Source organism: Humulus lupulus, chromosome 6, assembly GCF_963169125.1.
Source record: "Humulus lupulus chromosome 6, drHumLupu1.1, whole genome shotgun sequence".
Lineage (NCBI taxonomy): Eukaryota > Viridiplantae > Streptophyta > Magnoliopsida > Rosales > Cannabaceae > Humulus > Humulus lupulus.
In genome coordinates, this window is record NC_084798.1 from 148478341 (window position 1) to 148504462 (window position 26122).

Sequence of the window (26122 nt, forward strand, 5' to 3'; positions counted from 1 at the left end):
TGATATTAATATATATTTAATTCATACAATAATTATAACGTTCAAATATAATAAAATTATACTTTTATTTAATACCAATAAAATGTCTTTACAAGCTTTTAGGGCATTAATCCTAACACTCTTTCAAAGTCTTGTCTCTAGACCGAGGCTCATCTTCAATCCTTAGGTGCTTTAAGATTTCTTCCAAGGATATCTCTTCATTCCTTTGGAGAATCTTCTTCCTATAGCCTCTCCAAGATGAAGGTAGTTTGGCTATAATCCATCCCATAATGAAGGGTCCTGGTAATGTTATCATAAGGGCGGAGAACTTATTCAGAATAATTTGTAGCTCATGAATTTTTGGAAGTAAGGGTTTAGAATCAAGGAATTTAAATTCCATGTATTGGTGATGAGAGATTTCTTTGTACCTTCTTCTTTGGTTTTGTATTTCTTCTCTAGAGCTTCCCATATCTTCTTTGCCGATGTTTTATTTGTGCAGAGATCATAGAGATGATCTAAAAATGCATTGAGAATGTGGCCTCTACAAATGAGTTCATCTTCTTCCCTTTTCTTCCTTTCTTTGATCAGTTCTTGAGATTCATCATCCTTTTGAGCCTCCAAGATCTTCGAATCTTTGTCAAGGATGTAGTGGACTTTCAAATATTTGAGAAGAAACTTTATCTTGTCTTGCTATCTAACAAAATTAGAACCATCAAATCTATCTTGTCTAACAAGATCTTGAGACATGAACTTTAGGGCTGAGATTTAGGAGCTTTCTTCCATGATTTTATCTAGCACAAAAAAATTTAGAAACACAAAACTTTGACACAAAACAAAGGTTTAGAGATAGAGATTTTTGATATTGGGATTAGGCTTCACAAACCTTTGTTTGTATTGCAACTCAATGAAAAAATCATACAACTAAATAAATCTCATAAAATAGTTAAACACAAATTACATAAACACAATGGATAAAGTTTAGAGTAGACCTTCCTTGAAGAACAAAAACCCTACGGACATAAAATCACAAGCTATGATTTTATGTGAAACACAAAAGTGACAAGGCTTGGCACAAATGAATATTTGTTGTCCAAAAATTTCTATTTCTAGCCTTCCTTTGAAGATGCTTGAAGCTACAACCAGTGGAATAAGATTGGGATTCACAAGCCTTGGATCTCCATGCAATTCAAGCTTTCTTGATGAAGATCTTGGAGAAAACTAGTATTCTTGGAGCTAGAGAGAGAGAGAGAGAAAGAGAGTTCTTATTTAGTGAGAGAGAGTGGTGAGTGATCAAGTCACCAATTAACTCATTTGAACACCTTAAATAGTATAGGATCCTTACTAGACTCAACCAATGAGATTAGAGCATTCAAATTTAAGTTTTGGAGCTAAAACACGTAACCGTATCGACATTCCATAACGGACCAGGTGATGCGTCGCCCTATACTAGGCGACACATTGCATGTTACTTTCTCTCTCTAGGTTTATGAGAGCCCAGGCGGCGCGTCGCCTCCTAGGAGACAAAGTATCACCAGTGCCTCTGTAATTCGGCTCCATGAAGTGTCTCAAAACACCTCCAAATGCTCCAAAACTTTTTGGGTACTCTTATATACTCCAAAAGGTTTTGTCTCATACTTTGCTTCAAGCGATGCATCGCCTATACGGTGGCAATGCAACGCCATGTAAGTAGGTCTAACTTCTCTAAAGTGATCTTAAAAACCTCCAAATGCTCCCAAATTTTTTAGGCTTGCTTAGATACCTCATTGTATCACTTTAGACCCATAAATGTCAATTATACATGCCTACTACAAAATCTTATATTTTCACTTTAACTTAGGTGAAAAACTGTTAAGTGTTTTGCACCACATTGTGTAAACAATTTAACCATTATATTTAATCAATCTCTACATTCCTCCACTTGGTTAAATATAATCCTCTATTTTTAGCTTATACAACATTGGTGCATAAAATTAAGTATCTTTCGATTTGAACTTTACCTTAGTGAAAGCATTACAAAGCCCTATCAAAGTAAATGGTGTCTTAAAAGATTGTACCAAGTACTCCTCAGTTATAAGACCGGTTACACCTCACACACCTCCACTTGACCATTCATTTTTCTATTTTTCTCTCTTAGCACTGATATGGCTATGTGCTCATCAGTTTCATGAACTTTACAAGGAGAAACTCTAGCTCCCATGAGAGGCGACACCGCTCTAAGTTCACCCAGATGAAGTTCTTAAAACATTTTTGCTACCTTTAGAGATTCTTGTTGCAAACAACTGAACTTCATTAAAAGCCCTAGGCTTAGCCTTCACTCGGTAGCAACCAACATTAACCATCATTGGATGGAATTTACGATTATGTTAGTGTTCAAACTATTCACTTATCAATGACTTGTTCTTACTTCTTACCCATTGAACTATTTCCCTTGATGTTCACAAGTTTGGAGTTAGGTTGCTATCATTGGTGAATCTCTTATTTTAGGAGTTTCAGTCCCGTTATTTTTGATGTGGAACTTACTAACCTCTTCTCAAGAGGTTTTATAAATGGATCCACTAAGTTCTCACTTCCATTAACATATGAGATCGATATGATTCATTCTTGAATCAATTGTCTCACATACTCATGTCTTAGAATTATATGTCTAGACTTCCCATTATATATGCCATTGTAGGCTCTAGCTAATGTGGCTTGACTATCACAATGTATCGAGATCGTTGATACATTGTCTGTGGAAATCAAGATATCCAACATGAGATCCCTAAGCCACTCGACCTCTTTGCCGATTTTCGCTAGAGCTATAAACTCGGACTCCATGGTTGAGTGTGAAATATATGTTTGTTTCTTTGAACCCAAAGAAAATTCTCCTCCTTTGAGCATAAACACCCAACCGGCTGTGGAGAGATTATCTCTCACACTCGATATCCAACTGGCATCAAAATATCCCTCAAGTATCTTAGGAAACTTTGAATATTGGAGGCTTAGATTCTTGGTCCTATCAAGGTACCTTAGAACTCTTTCAATTTCCTTCCGATGTTCGATTCTTAGATTTCTTGTAGACCTACTTAGTTTACTAACTGCACATGCAATATCCACTCTTGTACATTGAGTAGAGTACATTAGACTCCCTAATGCACATGCAAACTCAAGTTGAGCCACTGCTCTACCATTGTTCTTTTCAAGCTTTAGGCTTGAATCAAATAGTGTATTTGCCTCTTTGATTTTGAGATGACTAAAATTTTCAAGCACTTTCTCAAAATAGTGAGCTTGACTTAAGGCATAACCCCCACTATTTCTTCTCACTTTTATACCCAAAATGGTATCAACCTCTCCAAGGTCCTTCATCTTGAAAGTGGAAGATAGAAACTTCTTCGTTTCTATTATGCCTTTCATCTCATTACTCAAAATTATCGTATCATCAACATATAGACACACTAAGAGGACATAGCCATCACAAGTCGTAGAGTATAAGCACTTGTCCGCATTATAGTGTCTAAGCCCATCTGAAACTATGGCTTTATCAAAATTTTCATGGAATTATTTCGGTGCTTGTTTTAATCCATACATTGATTTAACAAGCCTACACACTTTATGTTCATTTCCCCTTAGAACAAAACCCTCTGCTTGTTCCATATAAATCTCCTCATCGAGATCTCTATTTAGAATGTTGTTTTGACATCCATTTGATGAACATAAATGTTATATATTGATGTTAAGGTAAATACAACTATTATTGTGGTTGTTCTAGAAATCAATGCATATGTGTCAAAATAATCTTTAAACCCGTTGGCTACTATTCTAGCCTTGAAGGTTTGTAAGGTGCCATCGGTGTGATATTTCCTCTGAAATACCCACTTGTACCTAAATGGTTTTGAACCTTGTGGAAGGTCTAGCAATTTCCATGTGTGGTTTGACATAATTAAATCGATTTCATCATTTATCGTCTCCTTCCAAAAAGTAGAGTTTCTCGAAGACATTGCTTCTTGGTAGGTTTCGGGAACATCCTCAACTTGAAGAATCATAGGAAATTTTCATGTGAATTCTTCAAGGTTTCCCTCCACTAGGTAGAGTGTCTCCACTTGAGAACATTTTTCATTTGATCCCAACTCTTTAAGCCTTTGGCTTCTTCAAGGAAATATAGGTTGCTCATCAACCTTTGGATCTTTCTCCTCATGAGATTCTCCAACACATGTGGGTTATTGAGAGTTGTTATCACAATATAACATATTCTCAAAGAACTACACTTTTCTTGATTCAATTATCACATTAGACTCCAAGTCTAATAGCCTATATGCATTACTATTTGAGGCATAGCCTACAAATGCACACTTAATGACCATTGGACCCAACTTGGTAATTTTAGGCTCCGTGCTCTTGCAATAAGCAAGGCACCCCAATACATTAAGATAGCCTAGGTTAGGCTTCTTTTCCTCTCCATAACTCATATGGAGAAACATTGTTCTTTTCATAGGAATTCGATTCAATATATGACACACACCAAGCAAAGTTTCAACCCACAAATTATAACACAATTTACCATGTAAACGCATAGAGTAATCATCTCAAGATAAGTCATATTCTTTCTTTCAGCTATCCCATTTTGTTGTGGAGTGTATGGTGTAGTACATTCATGTATAATACCATGTTGTTCACAAAACTCATTAAAATCATTTGAAAAGTATTCACCACCTCTATCACTTCTAATATTCTTAATTTTTATTTCCAATTGATTTTTTACTTCAAATTTATAGATTTTAAACGCATTAAATGTCTCATCCTTACTGTTAAGAATAGTCACATAAGTATACCTAGAGCAATCATCTATAAACATTATGAAGTATCTATTTCCACCTCTAGTCAGCATGTCATTTAATTCACATAAATCACTATGTATTAAATCTAGCAAGTTTGAACATCTATCAACACTTGGAAAGAGATTTCTTAACTATTTTAGATTCAACACATAACTCACATTTATCATGCTCATGCTCATTCACATCACAATTAATCAATTCACATTTAACAACTATTTTAAATGTGTTATAACCTATATGAGCAAGTCTATTATGCCATAAAGTAATAGAACTAGAATTAATCACATTAAAATAATTAGATGTCATATTATTATTGTCATTATCAAGAGTACATAGTTTGATCATCCTATCACATGAATAACCCTTTTCCACAAAAGTGCCCAATTTAGTAAAATTGAGTTTACTGGAATCAAAATCCATTTCGATATCGGATTTACTCAATAGACTTCCACTTATAATGTTTCTATTCATATTGGGAACATAGAAAATATTAGTGATGGTCACTTTCTTTCCATTAGTGAAGAACAAATCAATGCAGCCCCTTTCAAGTACCTTAGATCTCTTTTCATTTCTTATTTGGACTTCAAGTCATAATTTTACAACTTCAAAGGTTTAAAAAAAAAACTCTTATCATAGGTTTCATGAATGGTGGCACAAGTATCATACGACCATCCTTGCACCTTTCCTTGGGTTGCATTAACTTCACTTAAGGTTGCAATGATCTCAACATCAAATGCATTGACCTTAGTATCATTACTTTCTTTTGCAATGGTCTCAACATCAATTGCATTGAAATATTTACCTTATCTTAGTGTTGCATTAGTCTCATCACTACATGCATAAACTATGTCAATTTCCTTTAGAGTTATCACACATTCCTCATTGAATGCATTATTTTATATTAGGGTTACAATGCATTCCTCATTGATTGCATTATTCTCAATTAGGGTTAAAATGAATTCCCTCATTAATTGCATTAAATTTAATTAAGGTCACAAAAGATCCCATCATCAAATAAAGGAACTCAATTAAATTCCTTTACAAGTGCAATGATCTCAATATCATTTGCTCCTAATCTTATTAAGGTTAATTTTATAATTATCATATCTCATATGATCAATAATTTTACAATCAAAACAATTACAAAAATAGCCCTTGAATTGTTCATTAATATTCATCATTGTACTCTTAAAATAAAAAATAAACTTAAACTCACAAAAATATGGCAACAAACACATTTCATTCAAATTCTTGAAATCTGCACATTTCGAAATAAATAATTTGATGGTACAAATCGCCTTAAGTTTGTAATCGCATATAGTAGTCTCATCCTTTGTTTATGAAGACTTTGAATCCATATTCACATTTATGTAGCGCATATCCAAATAGAATTTTCTTTGATCTCCCATGGTTGTGTGTTTAACACAAACCAAATATTGAAGCAAGGATTTGAAGGTTGTAGAAGATGAAATTTTTTTCCTCATTGTTGATTATGTAAAAATCAAAAAAGAAAGTAATTAGAAATACAGATTTTAATTGTTGGGAATTTATGGCTTTACACTTTCTAACTCAATAATGAATACTATAAATAATTTAATATTACAAACGCTAGATGCTAATAAAAACGTTATTTAAAGATGCAAATATTGATAATCAAAGAACAATATTCAAAGTATGAATGCAAATCTTGATAATTAGATATTAAGTTATTAAATGATTATATCATGAATTTAGAAACATTTAATCACCAATACAAGAAATATAAACACAATTATAGATGCCTACTACAAAATCTCATATTTTCACTTCAACTTAAGTGAAAACCTGTTAAGTGTTTTGCACCACATTTTGTAAACAACTTAACCATTATATTTAACCAATCTCAACAACCCCATCATGATAGTAAAGCTTTCGAGGTGCTCGACCAAATTGGTAGTTCCATTATACTTATCTTATGTTGACACTTTTAAATTAACTGGGAGTAGAGCAGTCCAGATTCTCTTAGTAAATGGATTACCATGCTCACTGTTAGAGTCTGGAATTTGTCTTGCTGCTTCGCCTTTAGCTTTTTCAATTTGCAATTTATTTGGGCAAGTATCTCATTTAGTGGATTTTGCTAGAGTACAAGTTCAACATTTCTTGTTTATATGTTTGCATTACTAAAATGCTCACAATGCTCTCTACTGTAGTTTAAGTGGTTGTGTAGATCTTTCCTTTCACTTACTTGTGCTTGACTTCCTGATAATAACTAATCGACCTATCGAGAGTTCTACTCAAGACTTCCTCTGTGTAAGGTTCTGCCCCTTGCAAACATTTGGTGCTTGGTTTAACCTACTTTTCATGTTGCATGGCTTGGTTTAAACCACTTTGCAGTTGGTGCTTGTTTTGGCTTAGACCAGTTCCTTAGCTTGCCTAAGATTGTTTGTTTGTTTTCTCTGTTCTTTATGTCAATCCATGTACTCTGGGAGGGTGCTATTTCTTACTATTTCTCACTTATTGCTTCCTTCCACTCGAGACTTCACTGGTCATACATGTTATTTGATTTGAGCTTGAGTGTCCACTGTTGGGAGAGAGTGAGATTACACCACAACAATAACAAGAATTTACACATTGTCACTGCTTTTTTTGCTATCAACTGATTAAACATGAACTTAAAGAAATGCAGATGGAAGATACATATTTTATGTGGTTCAGGTCATAAAACAACCCTAGTCCACGAGACTTTAGTATTAGTGTTCTTGAAGCTTGAAATGGCAAGCTTCAATGGAGGTTTTTTCAGGCAACGTATATATTGCTCTGAGTAGAAAAGTGGGATCAAAAGTCCAAAATCCAAAAGTACTTTATAATGGATGCCCTAGCCCTATTTATAGTAGCTGGGGGAAATTAATTTTCTTAATGAGGATTTATTACAAAAATTCCCAATCATTTGAGAGTTTAATGCTAATTAACTCCTTCGGATGCCCTAATTAAGGTGGTGGGCCTCGATGTATCGCATGGGGCCTAATTCGTAGGTTACAACCCACTACCCTAGAGGAGATACGACCCCTAACACTGCCAGAATGCAGCTGCAAATTTCCAATGTCAGGCGACGCATCGGGACATACCAATTGTCGAGTGTACGGACTCGACACCACTACTCGAGGCACAAAAATATGTCAAATGGCCTCTTGCGATACAAAGCTGCTGCGACTGACATCTAGCATTCCCTGTAGGTCCCAAGGACAAACTCGTAGGCCTGGAGGACTAACTAATCAAGAAGACGGAAGGGCCGTAACGGATGTCCTTGGGACGTGGCCTAAATTGAAGACATCCATGTTGGGGTTTTATGCCCTAATTAAAACCCAAATTCTTTGTAATCTCATTTTATTATCAATAAAAGAATAGAAATCATTTTTTGACTTGGTTAATCACTTTGCTCACATGTTTTATTTTCATGATTATTTGTTTAATATAAACTTCTATTAAATCTTTATTAGAGAATATAAATATCTTTTTTATTCTATAGTTTTTAATATTTAAATTATTTGAAATTTGAATATTGTTAGTTAGATATTTTTATGGATATTTGAATTTGTATAACTATTTTGAGATATTTTAGGGTTGTTATAACTATTTATATATATATATATTTTAAATGGTTAAAATATTAGCTAATAGTTGTAACAACACAAGATATTTTTGGAAAATAGTTAAATATTGATTTTAAAATTTAAAATTGGTTAAATTTTAAAAAATATCAATTTTTTTTTCAGCCAATTAATAAAATATTTTTTTAATAAATAGGATTTAAATTAACTTTGGTTAATTGTTGATAAATCATATTTAAATTACATTAATATTTTTTTTCAAATTAACCTAAAATGAAGTTGATTGTTGATAAATGAAATTTAAATTAACTATTGTTAATTGTTGATAAATTTCATTTAAATTGACTTATTTTTGTAAAAATTTAATTGATTTGATTTTTTTAAAATTCTAGATAATTAATTGTGGTATTTTTGCATAAATTCATAGAATTGCTCATATAGTAACATGATTAGGCCCATCCAATTATAACATGTCTGTTTGCACTATATGTGGTATTTTTGCAATTGGGCTTAGATGCATATAGTGGCCCATATGTTTGTTAGATATATGGTATTTTTCCAAATAAAATATTCATAAAATGATAGGTTTTATTTGGGCCCATTAGAAAATGTAAAGTTTAAATTCCTCTCTTGTGGGTGATTCCACTTGTGAAGGCCCATTTGCTTTGCATGACTATAGCGAGCCTAATCAATTAATAACAATTAATAAAACGAAGGTTTAAATTCCTGTCTTTTGGACTTTGTATGGAAGATATGGGGCCTTTGTAGTGGGAATGACATACTGGACCCAACCCTCCTCCATACAAGCCCAATTGTTAAGGCCCATTTACCTGAGTTGGACTAAATTGTATAGGTTCATTATATTAGTTAAACCTAAATATTGATTAACAACAAATTAATTCTAAATTAATTGAATTTGTTTCAATGTGACACTTTAGAATTAATAGGAAATTATAGGACTTTGGTTTTAAAAATTTTAATTTGTTTAATTTTTTTGGGAAAACCATAGTCATTAATTTTCTAAAAATAAATAATAAAAATACTATTTTTAATTTTATAATGATCTTATTTTAAGAATTGTATTCGATCTCCACCGTTGGTTTAACATAGTTAATAGCTTAATGGGGCCTCGAGGCGCTTTGATTCGTCCCCCTACGGTAGGTGTTCATTAGTTATTTTGACAAGGTTAGATTTAAAAAGATAGATAATTATAGGTCAAATTCTACTAGACTCACCCCTACGGTGACTACTAGGACTAAATCTATGATTATTGAAACCGTGGGCTAGCTCATAAAATAAGAGATTTGTTTTCTTATTTTGATCGAATAGTAGGTTGTTAATAGTGGTGTCCATTATTAAATGAGTTTACAACTCTATTTAACTAGTGGTATTTTTGACTCTCGCCAACGGGGACAAGGATATCATAGATTAGTTAAAAATCTAAAGAAATAGAGATATGATTGTTTTTGGTATTTTTTCTCATATCTTACATATTTTGGTATATGTTGTGCTATTTCTTGAAATTTGTGTGAATAGAAGTTTTATTGAGAAAATGTGATTGATTTCTATTTTATTGATAATTGGTAGTTTTAAGCTAAGTAGTGTTTGTTTCTACTCCCATCCTTTCTCAATTTTTGATGGAGAAACTCACTAAAAAAAAAAAACTTCCTTAATTGGAAGCAGAATATCAACATAAAGATGATTGGTGACAACTCCGAATTCATCATGATTGAGGAATCCCCAGAACGAGCACCATGTCCGCACGTTAGTGATGGCACCGTCAATGCTCGTGATGGTACCGTAAATGCTTGGATAGCACCGTGTCTACACGTTCGTGATGGCACCGTGTCTGCACGTTCGTGCTCAACTCAACTATGGTCTGACGCAGTTCATGAACGAGCTTCAAATTATTGAACCTGTCATGGGTGGACCTAGTAAAGGAGGTGAAAATAAGACTACTGATGTTGCTGCTGATCTAGCTAAGATTGAAGCTCATCCAGCTTCATGTCCGAAAGCTGGAAACAAGAGGAAAGGTGGACAAATAAACAACCCCAAGCCCGCAAAGGCTGCAAAGACGAGTGCACAACCAAGTGCACAGATGCCTAAGGGGAAGAACAAGAAAAATAAGAAAGGTAAAGATAAGTGCTTTCACTGCAAAGAGAAGGGGCATTGGAAACGATATTGCCCTAAGTTTCTAGTAGCCAAAAACAAAGGTAATGATTATAGTTCATTTATGTTGGAAACATGTGTTTTAGAGAATGATAATCCGTTTGGATTATTGACTCTGGATCTACTAACCATGTTTGTAATTCTTTACAGCTTCTTGAATCGTGGGAGGAAGTGAACGAAGGAGGCTTAAAGCTTAAAATTGGGAACAGAGCGTTCGTTAAGGTCCAAACTAGAGGAATAGCTTGTCTGAAGTTCGGAAATAAATACTTAATTTTAAAAGGTGTATTTTTTATTCCGGATTTTAGTAGAAATTTAATTTTAGTTTCCATGTTGCAGTTAGAACGATTTGTTATGACTTTCCCAAGTTTTAATATATCTATTTCTTTCAATGGATCATAAACGTCAGAAGACTGATAACAATAATATGACGTATTTATGGCACTTAAGACTAGGTCACATTGGCTTCGATAGGATTCAATGACTTACAAAGGATGAACCTTTGAGGGAACTCACCTTAGGTGAATTTCCTGTCTGTGAATCTTGTCTAGAAGGCAAACTGACCAAGCGTCCATTCTCTGCAAAGGGTGATAGGGCCAAAGAACCACTTGGTCTTGTGCATTAAGATGTTTGTGGACCTTTGAATGTACAAGCCAGGGGTGGTTTGAGTATTTCGTCACTTTCATTGACGATTACTCTAGATACTCATGTCTTTACCTAATGCATAGGAAATTAGAAACATTTTCAAAGTTTCAGGATTTCCTAACAATGGCTCAGAACCAATTAGGTAAAATGTTAAAGATCTTGCCATTTGATAGGGGGGGGGGGGAGAATATTTGGATATGCAGTTCCAAGATCATTTAACTAAACTTGGGATTTTATCACAACTTACTGCCCCAGGTACTCCGCAACAAAATGGTGTAGCGGAACGCCGGAATAGAACTTTATTGGAAATGGTTAGATGCATGCTTAGTTACTCAACTCTACCAACTTCATTCTGAGGACATGCAATTGAAATCGCGAATGACATTCTCAATGTCGTGCCATCAAAATCAATCCCCAAAACACCTTTAGAACGTTGGAATGGTCATGAACCTAGTTTACGCCATTATAGAATCTGGGGGTGTCCCGCTCACGTCCTGAGGAAAAAGGAGGGAAAGCTAGAACCGCGAACTAACCTTTGCATGCTTGTTGGCTATCCTAAAGGTACTCGGGGTGGAATTTTCTATAGTCATTCAGAAAAGAAAGTGTTTACTTCTACAAATGCTACTTTTATGGAAAATGACTATGTCCAGAACTTTAAACCTCGCAGCAAAGTTTTAGAGGAGATGGTTAAAGAATTGACTCCAACCAATGTTCCATCGTCATCAACGCAAGTTGATGATGAAATTCCCACTCTTCATGTCCAACCGACGCAAGTCGATTTAAATGAAGAAAGTACCACAGTTCCTGAGCAAATAGTCACGGAGCCTCGTCGTAGTGGGAGGGTTTCTAGGAACCCAGTTCGCTATGGTTTGGATGGTGAAACCAATATGGTTGTTAGTGACACTAGTGATGATGATTCGTTGTCTTTCAAATAGGCAATGGCTAGCCCTGAAAAGGAACTATGGCTCGAAGCCATGAAACATGAAATGGAGTCCATGCACACAAATTCCTTCTGGGATCTTGTGGAAGCACCTAGTGACTTTAGGGTCATTGGGTACAAGTGGATCTACAAGAAGAAATGAGGTGTTGATGGAAATATCGAGACTTATAAAGCTCGATTAGTGGCAAAGGGTTATATCCAAAGAGAAGGTGTGGACTATGAGGAAACTTTTAGTCCGGTAGCCATGCTCAAATCCATTTGCATCCTCCTATCCATAGCAGCCGCTCTTGACTATGAGATCTGGCAAATGGAAGTCAAGACATATTTTCTTAATGGAAAGCTTGACGAAGTCATTTATATGGATCAACCAGAAGGATTTAAAGTAGCTTGACAAGAAGGAAAAGTTTTCAAGTTGAATAGGTCCATCTATGGACTTAAGCAAGATTCTCGTTCCTGGAATATTAGGTTTGATGAAATAATCAAGACCTATGGCTTTGAAAAAAATATTGATGAGCCCTGTGTTTACCAACTAAAGGCAAATCAAATAGTGGTATTCCTGGTTCTTTATGTAGATGATATCTTACTCATTGGAAACAATGTTAAGAAATTATCAGATGTGAAGAATTGGCTGAGCACTCAATTCCAGATGAAGGATTTGGGTGAAGCAAGTTATGTTCTAGGTATCCAGATCATCAGGGATAGAAAGAACAGACTCTTAGCTCTATCTCAAGCAGCTTACATAGATAAAGTGCTTGAACATTTCTCAATGACAAATTCCAAGAAAGGACGTCTACCGTCCCGCCATGGAATTCATCTTTCAAAGAAGCAGTCTCCTCAGACTCCTAAAGAGGAAGATGCAATGAGAAAAGTTCCTTACGCATCTGCAGTTGGAAGTCTGATGTATGCCATGTTGTGTACTAGACCAGACATCTGCTATGCAGTGGGAGTAGTGAGCAGGTATCAGTCAAACCCAGGACCGGAACATTGGATAGCAGTTAAGCATATCTTGAAGTATTTGAGATGGACTAGGGATTATATGTTAGTCTACAAGGGTGGTGTTCTGAACCCTGTAGGCTGCACCGATTCAGATTTTCAGACTGATGTCGATGACAGGAAGTCTACTTCTGGAATGGTGTTTACTCTTGGGGGTGGAGCTGTGATTTGGACAAGCGTAAAGCAGTCTGCAATCTCAAATTCCACCATGGAGGCTGAGTACATAGCCGCGTCAGAAGCAGCTAAGGAAATAGTCTGGCTAAAGAAGTTCTATTCGGATCTTGGTGTTATTCTAGAAATGGAGTTGTGCCCTTTCTCTTCTTTCTTCCAACAGGTCTAAATTTTCAGCCATTGCTGTATGGTTGACTTAGTCCTCATATGCCTGTACCCTAAAAGAACTAATTTTCATCTCAATCGGGAGGAAAATCTCGCATCCATGAGCTAAGGCAAAATGGGTCTCCCCAGTAGTCAAGCGCGACGTGGTTCAATAGGCCTAAAGCACATTGGGTAGCCCATCGACCTAGGCTCCCTTCAGTTTTTCTAACTTTGTTTTTAGGTTCTTCTTGAGAACCTTGTTAATGGCCTCCACTTACCCATTGGCTTGCGGATGTACCACAACTGAGAAGCTTTTCCTTATTCCTTTCTCCTTATAGTACTCCTCGAACGTCCCCCCCCCCCTCTTAAATTGAGTATGGTTATCAGAAATGATTTTGTAGGGCACTCCATATCTACAGACGATGGACTTGTTGATGTAGGTGGTGATTTGCTTGGCCGTTATTTTGACTAGAGGTTCTGCTTCAACCCACTTGGTGAAGTAATCTACCGCTACAACTGCGTACTTTGCTCATCCTCTACCCATGGGGAGGGCACCAATTAGGTCTATTCCCTAAATAGCAAAAGGCGAAATGCTGGTCAGGCCAATTAGCTCAGTTGGGGGTTTATTCCCCATAGCGTACTTGCAAAGTTGCTACCATCCTTCTCCATAGAGGGCCAGTTGTACCCTTGTCTCATGGCTTTCTTGGCCCTGGACTGCCCACTCGCATGGTTGCCGCACTCACCTCCGTGTGTCTCATAAAAAACTTTCATTGCTTCCTCCTCACCGACACATTGCAGGAGCAAGATAGAAAAGCCCCTCTTGTACAAGACTCCATCCACTAGGGTGTACCAGATGACTTTGTATGCCAGCCTCCAAGGTTCTTTCTTGTTCGTTGATAGAGTTCCATCCTTTAGGTATTTCATAATTAGGTCGAACCACGACTCTCTGGGGGTGTTGACCATGTGAACCTTTGCTTTAGCGATACTCGACTTGGATAAGTATTCCACAGGTATAGACTCGAGCGTATCTCCATCCTTGGTGGAGGCCAGCTTTGCGAGGGCATCAGCATTGGTATTCTTCTCTCTTGGAATTTGCTCTATGGTATACCCCTCCAAATGATACAAATAACCTTTACCCTCACCAGGTATGCAACCATCTTGGGGCCCCTCGTCTGATACTCACCTCTCACCTAAAACACTACCAATTGTGAGTCACTAAGAATGTGCAAACGCGTTACTTTTAGCTCATTGGCCAACTGCAAACCAGCTATAAGTGCTTCCTACTCTGCCTTGTTGTTCGAAGCCTCAAATCCAAACCTTATTGCACAATACATCTTGTGGCCCCCGGGCCCAGTCATCACAATGCCTGCCCAGCTCCCCCTTCATTGGACGCTCCATCTACATGGAGACTCCATTCCTTGAGCTTTCTTTCTTCTTCCTCACAAACTAATTCACTTTCTTTTATCTCCCCTTCTTCATTTGGCCGATAGATGAACTCGACTATGAAGTGTACAAGCACCTTCCCATTGATGGAGGCCCTTCGGGTATAGGTGATGTCAAATTGACTCAACTCAATCAACCATTTTAGAAGTTTCCCCAAGGTTTCAGGTTTTTGCAAGACATACCTCAAGGGGTTGTTAGTGAGTACCTCAATCGCATGGGCATGGAAGTAGGGCCTTAACTTTCTCAAGGCCACCACTAAGTTGTAAGCAAACTTCTCTATTTATGGGTATCGGGTTTCTGTGTCTACTCAGGATTTATTGATGTAGTATACAGGTTGTTGTAGCTTCTTCTCTCCTTTGACCAAGGCAGCGCTTATGGCATGCTCAGACACCGCTAAGTATAGGTATAGCCTCCTGCCCTTTTTGGGTTTAGCCAAAAAGGGTGGCTTCCTGAGGTGCTCCTTCAACTTAGCAAAGGCCTCCTCGTAGACTTCATCCCAAGAGATCTTTTTGCTTCCTTTTGATGTTGAAGAAGGAGAGGCACTTGTCTGCGAACCTTGAAATGAACTTGTTGAGTGTTGCTACCCTTCCCGTTAGACATTTCACCCCCTATTTGGGTGGATTCATCTCTCCTAGAGCTTTAATTTTGTCATGGTTGGCCTCAATGCCTCTGGAGTTAACCATGTAACCCAAAAACTTTCCTGACAAGACTCTCAAAGTGCATTTGAATGGGTTTAACTTCATCATGTATCTTCGGAGTGTGTTGAACATCTCACTAAGGTCTCAGTTGAGTTCTCTGGCCTTTTTGGTCTTCACCAACATATCATCTACGTATACCTCCATATTCTTTCCTATCTGATTAGTGAACATCCTGTTCACCAACCTCTGGTAGATGGCGATTACATTCTTAAGCCCAAACGACATCACTCTATAGCAATAGAGTCCTTTATCTGTTATGAATGAAGTATGCTCCTCGTCAACTGGGTTCATGGGTATCTGGTTCTATCCAGAATAAGCATCCATGAAGCTAAGTAACTCATGTCCGGATGTTGCATCCACCAATTGATCTAATCCTGGAAGTAGGAAGCTATCCTTGGGGCAGGCCTTATTGAGGTTAGTGAAGTCCACACAAGTCCTCCACTTTCCATTTGGCTTCGGGACTAGTACGGGGTTCGACACCCATACTGGGTAGAACGCTTTGCAGATGAATCCATTTGTTTTCAATTTGTCGACTTCCTCCTTTAAGGATACATATCTCTCTAGGTCAAGTGCTCACCTCTTCTGCCTCAGAGGTCTTGCTTTGGGGTTGATGTTTAGGTGATGACACATGTTGGAAGGGTCTATCCCTACCATGTCTTCGTGACTCCAAGTGAATACATCAAGGTTATCCCTTAGAAAATTTACTAATTTCTCTTTTATGTTGCCTTGAAGGTTCTTTCCCACCTTCAACTTTCTCAACAGTTCCTCCACAGATTCGACCCTAGGCTCCTCTGTGACACGGGGGTCTAGCTCCTGTGGGTTTGTGCCCCCATATATCACCATCGACATAGGTTTTTGTGGCTTTATAGTTGTGCGGAGGGAGGTGTTGTAACACTCCCTCGCTTATTTCTATTCCCCTTTCATGCTTGCTATTCCCCCAAGAGTTAAGAATTTAATAGCCAACACTACAAGAAAAACCAATTTTAGGGGCGACAATATCAGGGGCAACACTATGTCGCCCCTAATATTAGAATTATTAGGGGCGACATGTTATCAGTCACCCCTAATATTGGAAGAATCGCCCCTAATATATGAAAATGTCGCCCCTGATAGTCTGGGAATGTACGAGGGAAAATTTTCGTGGTCTTCTTTTGGGAAAATATAGCAAAATGGTGTGTTTTAATATTAGGGGTGATGCGTTGTCCCTAATATGGTGACACGTCGCCCCTAAAAGCTGAATATATACCCAAATTTCCATCTTCTTCTCCACTTTCCTGCGCCGACCCTACTTCCCCAAACTCATTTTTTCTCTTTCTTTCTTTCCACAAACCGATTCTCTCTCATTCTTTCACTGACTCTCTCTCTCTCTCTCTCTCTCTCATTCTCTCTCACCGATCCTCTCTCAATGATCCCTCTCTCTTGGAAACATCCACCAGAGCACCGAAATATTAGCCGCTGTCAGAGCTCACGCCTACGCCAGCCTCACCGGACCGCCGGCCTCCTTGCAGCTACGCGGCTACAACGACCTCCTCCACCGAACTGAACAGGTATATATATATTTATATAATTTTTTTCTGTTTTATATAGATTTATTTATTTATTTTTCTGTTATTTTTTGTGTTTTTATTTATTTTCTTTTCGTGTTTTGTATTTTTTTAAAATTTTTAATTTTTAATTTCTATTTAAATTTGTTTTTTCGGTTTTATTTTTTTTCAGTTTTTATTTTTTATATGTTTCTGTATTTTTTTTGTTTTGTAATTTTTTTTTATGTTAAAGTGATATATTTATTGTGTGTGTATGCAGAATATTAAAAGTGGGTGTATCCAATTTTGGTAGCAGGTAGTTTTTTATATTAATTTAATTTAGATAATGTGGATGCTCAATATTCCATGCTTGTAAAAGATCCAAGGCACATGCTAAGGTCCCATAAACGCCTAAATACATGTCTGAGCCGCGGGACGCTCGGGCCACCGTCATCTTGCAACTGCCTCGCACCACCTCTCAGCGCACCCAGCGAGGCGGTCCGCGCCACCTCTCGCGAGGCCCCTGCCTCGCACCTGCCTCGCCCCACCTCTCGGTGCATGTGCGTCTTACGAGGCCCCAGCCTCGCACCACCTCTCGGCGCACCCAGCGAGGCGGCTTGCGCGTCACAGCCACATGCACCTCTGGCGAGGCCCCTGCCTCGCACCTGCCTCACACCACCTCTCGGCGCATGTGCATCTCGCGAGGCCCCTGCCTCGCACCGCCTCTCGGTGCACCCAGCGAGGCGGCTCGCGCGTCGTAGCCATATGCACCCCAGCAAGGCCCTGTCTCGCACAGGAGGATCAGGCGCAGGAGCATCTCGCAAGGCCGACACCACGCCCTCGGCTTGCTCGCGCACCTGCCACGCCAAGGGCTCGCGAGGCCAGTGCCTCGCCCACACATCAGCCGTGCCAGAGGGTCACAAGGCCGACACCACGCCCTCGCCTCGCCCATGCACCTGCTGCGCCAAGGGCTTGCGAGGCCAACTCCTCGCCCACGTATCAGCCACGCCATGGGCTCGCGAGAGACACCCCCACCTCAGCACGTCATGTCCGTGCCTCTAAGAGTTGCATACATAATGGGCCTCGTTAGAGGACCTTAGTCGCTCCCCTTGATAGGAGATGGTGACAGGACACCACTCTTACTGTGGGTCTAACATGAGGTAAGTTCAAGAACCTATTTCACGCACCCTTAGGAATGAAGTGGGGAAGCCTCATAGCGATTCATGCAAAGTCGAAAGGAATCAGAGTACAGACATGGTATTCGTACCATACAGGTAGTGGTCGTACAAATGAGGTACCTGTTGTGGTCCTCACCTGCCCATCTCTGACACCCGTACAAAGCAAGTAGTGGAGGCATAACTGAGTACAAAAGCTGAGGTGCTCCCACAAACTCTAGCCATGTACTAGTATCAATGCCACTACCTCTGAAACCACACTCCTGACAGTGTACCTGTGTACCACTTGGTCCCCTAGACCACCATGTATCTAGGGCCATTAGAGCTTACTATAAATTGAACCCCAATTCCACATGGAAAGGGGTTGGAAAAATTACTATAGCAGGACACCATAATCAATACAAACTGATTTCACCATTTTTCTTCTGCAATTGTTCTTGGAGTTTCTACTTAGATTTCTAAAGCTTTTCTTTTGATAATCTCTGCGTTGCAATTTTTCTAACTTAACTTAGTTGACGAGTTCTCACCGTCAACAGTTTGGCGCCGTCTGTGGGAAACTAAGTACCAAGCTACTGTTCTACCATTACTCCCAGCAAGAAGAAATGACGAGACGTTCAATGCGACTCAGGGAGCCACGAGAGGTGGAATTCCACCTTAACGGAGTTCAGCTGAAGGCCTCCATGAAGGACCCTCCTCCACCCAGGGATGTGGAGCCCCCAAGGGACCCTGAGGTTCATGAGGATGATAGGGTGGTCTCATCACCAGCCATCCCGCCTGGTGAGAATCCTCCAAGGACAACCACTACACCACCTGGGAATGCCGATGAGTTCCCGCCTCCCAAACCACCACAAGTACCGAACTCCGATCGGCAGGACCCGGGCCCCTCGACGCGTAGACATGATAAACATCCCTGGGTCCATTCCGTGTGCTCGAGTTCTAAATCTTTGTTCTACGAAGAGGAAATACGTGAGCTGCACCGTACGAACCAAAGGTTGGAGACCACCCTGGAGAATATGCAAGAGGTGCTGAATGGCCTGTTGCAAGGTAAGTCAAGCGTGACCCTGCCCCAGAGAAAAGAGAAACGTCAGGAGGGGGCAGAGACCACCGTCTCGGTAGACGATGGGAGGACTCGACACTCTACTAGTAACACCCCCTGAACAAATCAACGAGAACATCCTAAACCACCGAAGCAGGCCCAGAAGCCAGAGCCAAAGATCAATGCTACTCCTCGCAACGATGACAAGGTCACCTCAAAGAGAGCACCCGCAGATTTGCGGGAGGAGCTCAACAAGAAGAGGGAGGGTAAAAGGACCACGCCCCCTATGGCGCCTCGAGAGGGCAAGGAAAAGGGGGATCTTAACCCGTCCACTTTAAGGGACTCCCTAAGCAAGAGGAGGCAGGACCTGGAAACAGAAATGAGGAGCCTGCGAAGCAAGATTGTCACCCCCTCTGGAGGACAAGCTTTTGAGGAAGAGTTCGACCATGAGTCACCCTTCGTGAGGGAGATCCAAGCCATCCGGCTCCCTGCCAATTTTAAGGAACCCAATATGACCCCCTATGAAGGAAACACAGATCCGAAGTACCATCTGGACGCGTTTAACGATCTGATGAAGCTGAGGGGAATTAGTAGTAGAGCCAGATGCCACTGCTTTGCTGTCACATTGAAAGGACCCGCATACAAATGGTTCAAGAGACTTAGGCCAGGGTCCATCAGGTCCTGGCAACAGTTTTCTGATTAATTCCTCCAATAGCACCACGCCTTGCTGGACTACACGATGCCAGGCACCAGCCTTGCCAATGTGAAACAAGGAGAAAAGGAGAGTCTGAAGAGCTACATTCACAGGTTCAACATGGAGGCCGCTAAAGTGGGGAGCCTGACCCGCTGGGAGTTAAAAATGGCCATTACAGCCGGAGTACGCTTGGGAAGCAAATTGTGGGATAATATGCTAAAGAGGGAAGTCACCGACCTAGATGACTTCTCTGAGAGGGCGCAAAAGTACATTCGTGTGGAGGATGGCCATGCAAACTTAAAGGTAGGAAACGAGGAGTCCAACGCAAAGCCTCAGCTAATGAAGGGTCGAATGGAGCGAAGAAGAAAAGGGTGTATGAAGGGTCGATGGATGATCAACAGAGAAAGACCACGGGGGAGTGGTCATAGGGATACAACTTACACTTTCTATAGGAACCTTACAGATACCAGGGAGCATATCTACCTCACCAACGAAGATCGGGTTCCCTTCAAAAAGTCCCCATCGATGAGAAAGGACCGGTCCAAAAGGGATCCCAGTAGATATTGCCAGTACCACAAGGATATCGGTCACACCACAACAGAGTGCATCCATTTGAAGGAAGAAATTGAGGAGCTCATCCGCAAGGGGCACCTAGGCCGATATGTTAGGAGAGAAAGGTCGAAGCCAGAGGACGAGCCTGCGACACCCCAGGCACAAGGACGAGCCCCAGAGATATAGGGGGAAGTCCAAACCATTTTCAGAGGTCCAGGGTTTGGGGGAGATTCTCGGAAGGGACGAGACCGATATGCTAGGGAAGCCAGGCGAAGTCTGCCACCCTGTGTCATGAGTTTGGAATAACGATCCCCGAAAAGTTTCAAGGGAGAAAATGACTTGATCACATTCACAGAGGAGGATGCACGGGGGGTACATTTTCCTCATAATGACCCACTGGTGCTGACAGTTCAGTTGGCCAATATGCGTGTGCATCGGGTCCTGGTGGACAATGGAAGCTCAGTGGACATCCTGTATCGCCCTACCTTGGAAAAGATGGGACTGGGCATTCGTCACCTGAAGCCCTGCCAATCTTCCCTGTATGGATTCACGGGGGACTCAGTGCAACCCCTAGGAATGATTGAGTTGGCACTCACCATGGGGGAGCAACCCCGGCAGACTACAGTCATGGCTAACTTTGTCGTAGTAGATTGTGTTTCAACTTTCAATGCGGTATTGGGGAGACCATCCCTAAGAGAATTGAAAGCCATAACTTCTGTATATCACCTGGTCGTCAAGTTCCCAACTCCAGGAGGAGTCACTAGTATGAAAGAAGAACAGAGAGAAGCGAGGGAGTGTTACAACAACTCCCTCCGCGCGTCTGTGAAATCGCAGGAACCAATGGCCATGGTGATACACGAGGCGCTACACGTGCCCGTGGAGAGCCCGCAGGAGCTAGACCCCCAAATCGTGGAGGAGTCGGGAGCAGAACTCGTGGAGGAAGTAGAGGAGGTTATAGTAGTGGAGGAACCGTTGAGAAAACTGAAGGTAGGAAAAAGCTTGCAGAGCGACGTGAAGGAGGAGGTGATAAGGTTTTTGAAGGATAATCTGGATGTATTCACATGGAGTCACGAATATATGGTGGGTATAGACCCCAGTGTTATGTGCCACCATTTCAATATCTCCCCTGAAGCGAGGCCCGTTAGGCAGAAGAGGCGGGCGCTGGACCCAGAGGGGTACGCAGCCTTAAAGGAAGAGGTCGACAAGCTGAATACCAATGGGTTTATCCGCGAGTCATTTTACCCTATATGGGTGTCAAATCCAGTACTAGTCCCAAAACCGAATGGAAAATGGAGGACTTGCGTCGACTTCTCAAACTTGAATAAAGCTTGTCCTAAGGACAGCTTCCCGCTCCCGAGGATAGATCAGTTAGTAGATGTGACGGCAGGGCATGAATTACTAAGCTTCATGGATGCCTACTCTGGATACAACCAGATTCCTATGAACCCAGCTGATGAAGAGCATACGTTGTTTATAACAGATAAAGGACTCTACTGCTATAAGGTGATGCCCTTCGGGTTGAAGAATGCGGGTGCCACCTATCAAAGGTTGGTCAATAAGATGTTCGCCAACCAGATAGGGAGGAACATGGAGGTATATGTTGACGATATGCTTGTAAAAACCAAGAATGCTGCAGAGCTCAACAAGGACCTAGGTGAGATGTTTGACACACTCAGGAAGTATCGAATGAAGTTGAATCCCATCAAGTGCACTTTCGGTGTATCCTTGGGAAAATTCTTGGGCTTCATGATCAACTCCAGAGGCATCGAGGCTAATGATAAGATAAAGGCCCTGATAGAAATGAGCCCACCTAAGAACAAGAAGGAAGTGCAATGCCTAACGGGAAGGGTAGCGGCCCTTAATAGATTTATTTCGAGGTCAACCGACAAGTGCCTCCCCTTCTTTAACATCCTAAAAGGGAGCAAAAAGTTCGCTTGGGATGAGGAATGTGAAGAGGAATTTATTAAGCTGAAGGAGCACTTGGGGAAGCCACCCTTATTGGAAAAACCCGAAAAAGGTGAAAAGCTATACTTATACTTGGCAGTGTCTGAGCATGCCATAAGCGCTGCCTTGGTTAAAGGGGAGAAGAAACAACAACAACCTGTGTACTATATCAGCAAGCAGTTGGTGGATGCGGAGAATCGGTACCCAGAAATTGAAAAGTTGGCATATGCATTAGTTGTGGCCTCAAGGAAGTTGAGACCCTACTTCCATGAGCATGCAATCGAAGTTCTCACAGATAGTCCTTTGAGACAGGTCTTGAATAAACCTGAGACCTCAGGAAGGCTGATGAAATGGTCGATCGAGTTGAGCCAATTCGATATCGTTTATACCCCGAGAGCTTCCGTCAATGGATAGGTGCTAGCTGACTTCATAGTGGAGTTTACCAGTCAGCCGAATGAAGGAAGAAGTGAAGAAGGGGAGCGGTCAGTCATAGAGGAAGAACAAAGGGGTCTTGAGGAATGGAGCCTGCATGTGGATGGGGTGTCCAATGAAGGAGGGTCTGGAGCAGGTATCATGATGACGGGACCCGAAGGACACAAGATGTACTGTGCAATCCGGTTTGGGTTTGAGGCCTCCAACAATGAGGCGCTCCTGGCAGGCTTGCGATTAGCCCAGGAGCTAAAGGTGACACGCCTTTGTATTTTTAGCGACTCACAATTGGTGGTGTACCAGGTGAAAGGGGAATATCAGGCGAGGATCCCCAAGATGGCTGCATACTTGGAAAGGGTGAAGGGCTATCTGGGACGATTGGTGGAATACAACATAGAGCAGATCCCAAGGGAGAGGAATTCTCATGTCGATGTCCTCACAAAACTGGCTTCCACTAAGGATGGGGATATCCTGGAGTTGATACCTGGGGAATACTTACCTAGACCCAGCATCGTAAGCGCGGACATACACATGGTTAGTGTCCCAAAGGTGTCATCGGCTGAACCGATTAAGAAATACCTAGAGGAAGGAACCTTGCCTGTGGACAAGAGAGAGGCCCGAAGGTTGGTGTATAAGGCTGCTAGGTACACCTTGGTAGATGAGGTTCTATACAAGAGAGGGTCCTCGATGCCACTTCTGCGAAATGTAGAGAAGGAGGAGGCGCTGAAAGTACTGCATGAGATACATGAGGGTGAGTGTGGCAACCATAAGAGTGGACCCTCCAAGACCAGGAAGGCCATGAGACAAGGGTACTACTATCCCTCCATGGAGAAAGATGCAAATGACTTTGCCAAGAAATGCGACAAATGCCAGAGGCACGCAAACTACACTCGGAGGCCCCCCAAATGAGTTAACTAGCATGATCAGCCCCTGGCCCTTCGCTATCTGGGGGATAGACTTAATCAGCGCCCTTCTCGCGGGTAGGGGAGGAGCGAAGTATGCGGTGGTAGCTGTGGACTACTTCACCAAGTGGGTTGAAGCGGAACCCCTTGTGAAGATAACAGCCAAGCATATCACCTCATTCGTCAACAAATTCATTGTCTGGAGATACGGAGACCCTACAAAATTATCTCCGACAACGGCACCCAGTTTGAGGGGGGAGCCTTTGAGGAATATTGTAGGGGAAGAGGGATAAAGAGAAGTTTCTCAGCAGTAGTGCACCCACAGGCCAATGGGCATGTGGAGGCCATTAACAGAGTTCTTAAAAAGAACTTGAAAACCAAGCTAGAGAAGATGAAGGGAGCCTGGGTGGAGGAGCTGCCAAATGTGCTATGGGCCTACAAAACCACTCCGCGCACGACCACTGGAGAGTCCCCATTCCCCTTAGCCTATGGGTGCGAGGCTGTCCTCCCAGTTGAGATGCAGGTTAGTTACTTCAGGATACAGGCGTACGAGGACGAGGCCAAACGCGTAGCTCTGGCTGAGAGCTTGGACTTGCTAGAAGAAAAAAGGGAAAAAGCACAAATGAGAATGGCGGTATACCAGCAGCGCGCAGCAAGGTATTACAACTCGAGGGTGCGAGAGAGAACTTTTAGAGTTGGCGACTTGGTGATAAGAAAGGTACTCCCCAACACGTGAGACCCAGGGGCGGGGGTGCTAGGGGCGAACTGGGAGGGGCCCTACCAAGTCTCTCAGTGCATACCCCCAAACACTTATAAGTTGGCGCGAATGGACGACACCATCATACCTCGAGCATGGAATGTGGAGCACCTTAGGAAGTACTACCAGTGAGGCGCCCACACCCAATGCTAGAAGTATCAGTTTTCAGCGTGTTGCATGTTATCTTAGCTTGGTAGACAAAAATCAAAGAGGTTACTTAGATAACCTCCCAAGTAGGTGTAAGTTCCTTTTTTATGTAAGTCTTATATGTATCGTTGTAACCTGAATTCTATGAATGAAACTGGTCACATCTTCGCACGCTATTTTTTCTACCTTGTGTGGGCATCAATCAAAGTGCCTGCCGAAGTAAACTTCACCAGAAACTTGGGGGGGCAATAGTGGCCCGTGAAGATAAAGCATACAACAAATAGGAGGATCCAAAAAAGGACCCCTTGCACCAGGATCCTAAAAAGGACCCTCTATCAGGAGGATCCTAAAAAGGACCCTATGCACCAGGAGGATCCTAAAAAGGACCCTCTATCAGGAGGACCCTAAAAGGGACCATGATCCTAAAAAGGACCCTCTAACAGGGGATCCTAAAAAGGACACTCTAATAGGGGATCCCAAAAGGACCCCTGGTGGAACTACCAGCCCCCTACCCAAGGGAGCTGGTATTGGAAAAAGCTGGTGGCTGTCAAAGATTGCGTTAAGAATATTACTGATATACAGCAATTTGTTGGTGCAAGATACCAGATATCCCATGGCTACATGATGCTGTGTCCTGTTCAGAATAGAGTAAAATGGAGCCAAGAGGTGTGGGGTAGAATTAACCTGCCAAGACATAGTTTGGTGTTCTGGATAGCTGTTCAGAATCGGTTGAGAACAAGGGAAAAGCTGCAGAAATATAAAATAATTGATGAATCTCACTGCTTGTTCTATCGGCGTCACACAGAAACAGAGGAGCACTTATTTTTCGATTGCTCTTTAGCTTGGCTTTGCCTTCAGCAAGTGAAGAACTGGCTTCGATGGGGAGCTGAATCAAGGCATCTGGGTAGTCTTCTAAGGTGGATAGAAAGAACCAAAATAAGTAAGTTCAAAAAACAATGTTATTCTGCTGCACTTGCAGCTTTGGTTTACCAAGTCTGGCATGCCAGAAATGAACTTCTCTGGCATTCGAAGGTGATGACAGCAGATATGATTGTAAGGAAGATTAAGGAAGATGTTAAACATAGAGTTAGCTGTGTTCGGCCTAAATGTGTCAATACAATAGAAATAGAATGGTTCTTGGCATTATAAAACTAATGGTGTAAAGAGGGATATATTCTAACAGTTCACATATTTGTATAGAATTTGCTATTATTAGATCTTCCATTGAAGATGTTATTAGATTGTATAGTTGTTTTTGGAGTAATGAAAATCTTGCTGATTCATCAAAAAAAAAAAAAGGACCCCTTGTATCAGGGCCTTAAGCGAAGTCCTTATATATATAAAACAGGGAGAGGACCTTACGAGGCATCCCTTGGGTTCACA

At 41.1% G+C, this 26122-nt stretch overlaps 1 protein-coding gene across 1 annotated transcript; it reads left to right on the forward strand.

Annotated features, from left to right (window-relative positions):
- Window positions 1-23464: 23464 nt before the first annotated feature.
- On the forward strand, window positions 23465-25888 carry LOC133785543 (uncharacterized). The gene is made up of 2 exons (XM_062224769.1): window positions 23465-23742; window positions 25339-25888. The coding sequence occupies exons 1-2, from the start codon at window positions 23465-23467 to the stop codon at window positions 25886-25888; spliced, it is 828 nt and encodes a 275-aa protein (XP_062080753.1).
- The last annotated feature ends 234 nt before the right edge of the window (window positions 25889-26122 follow it).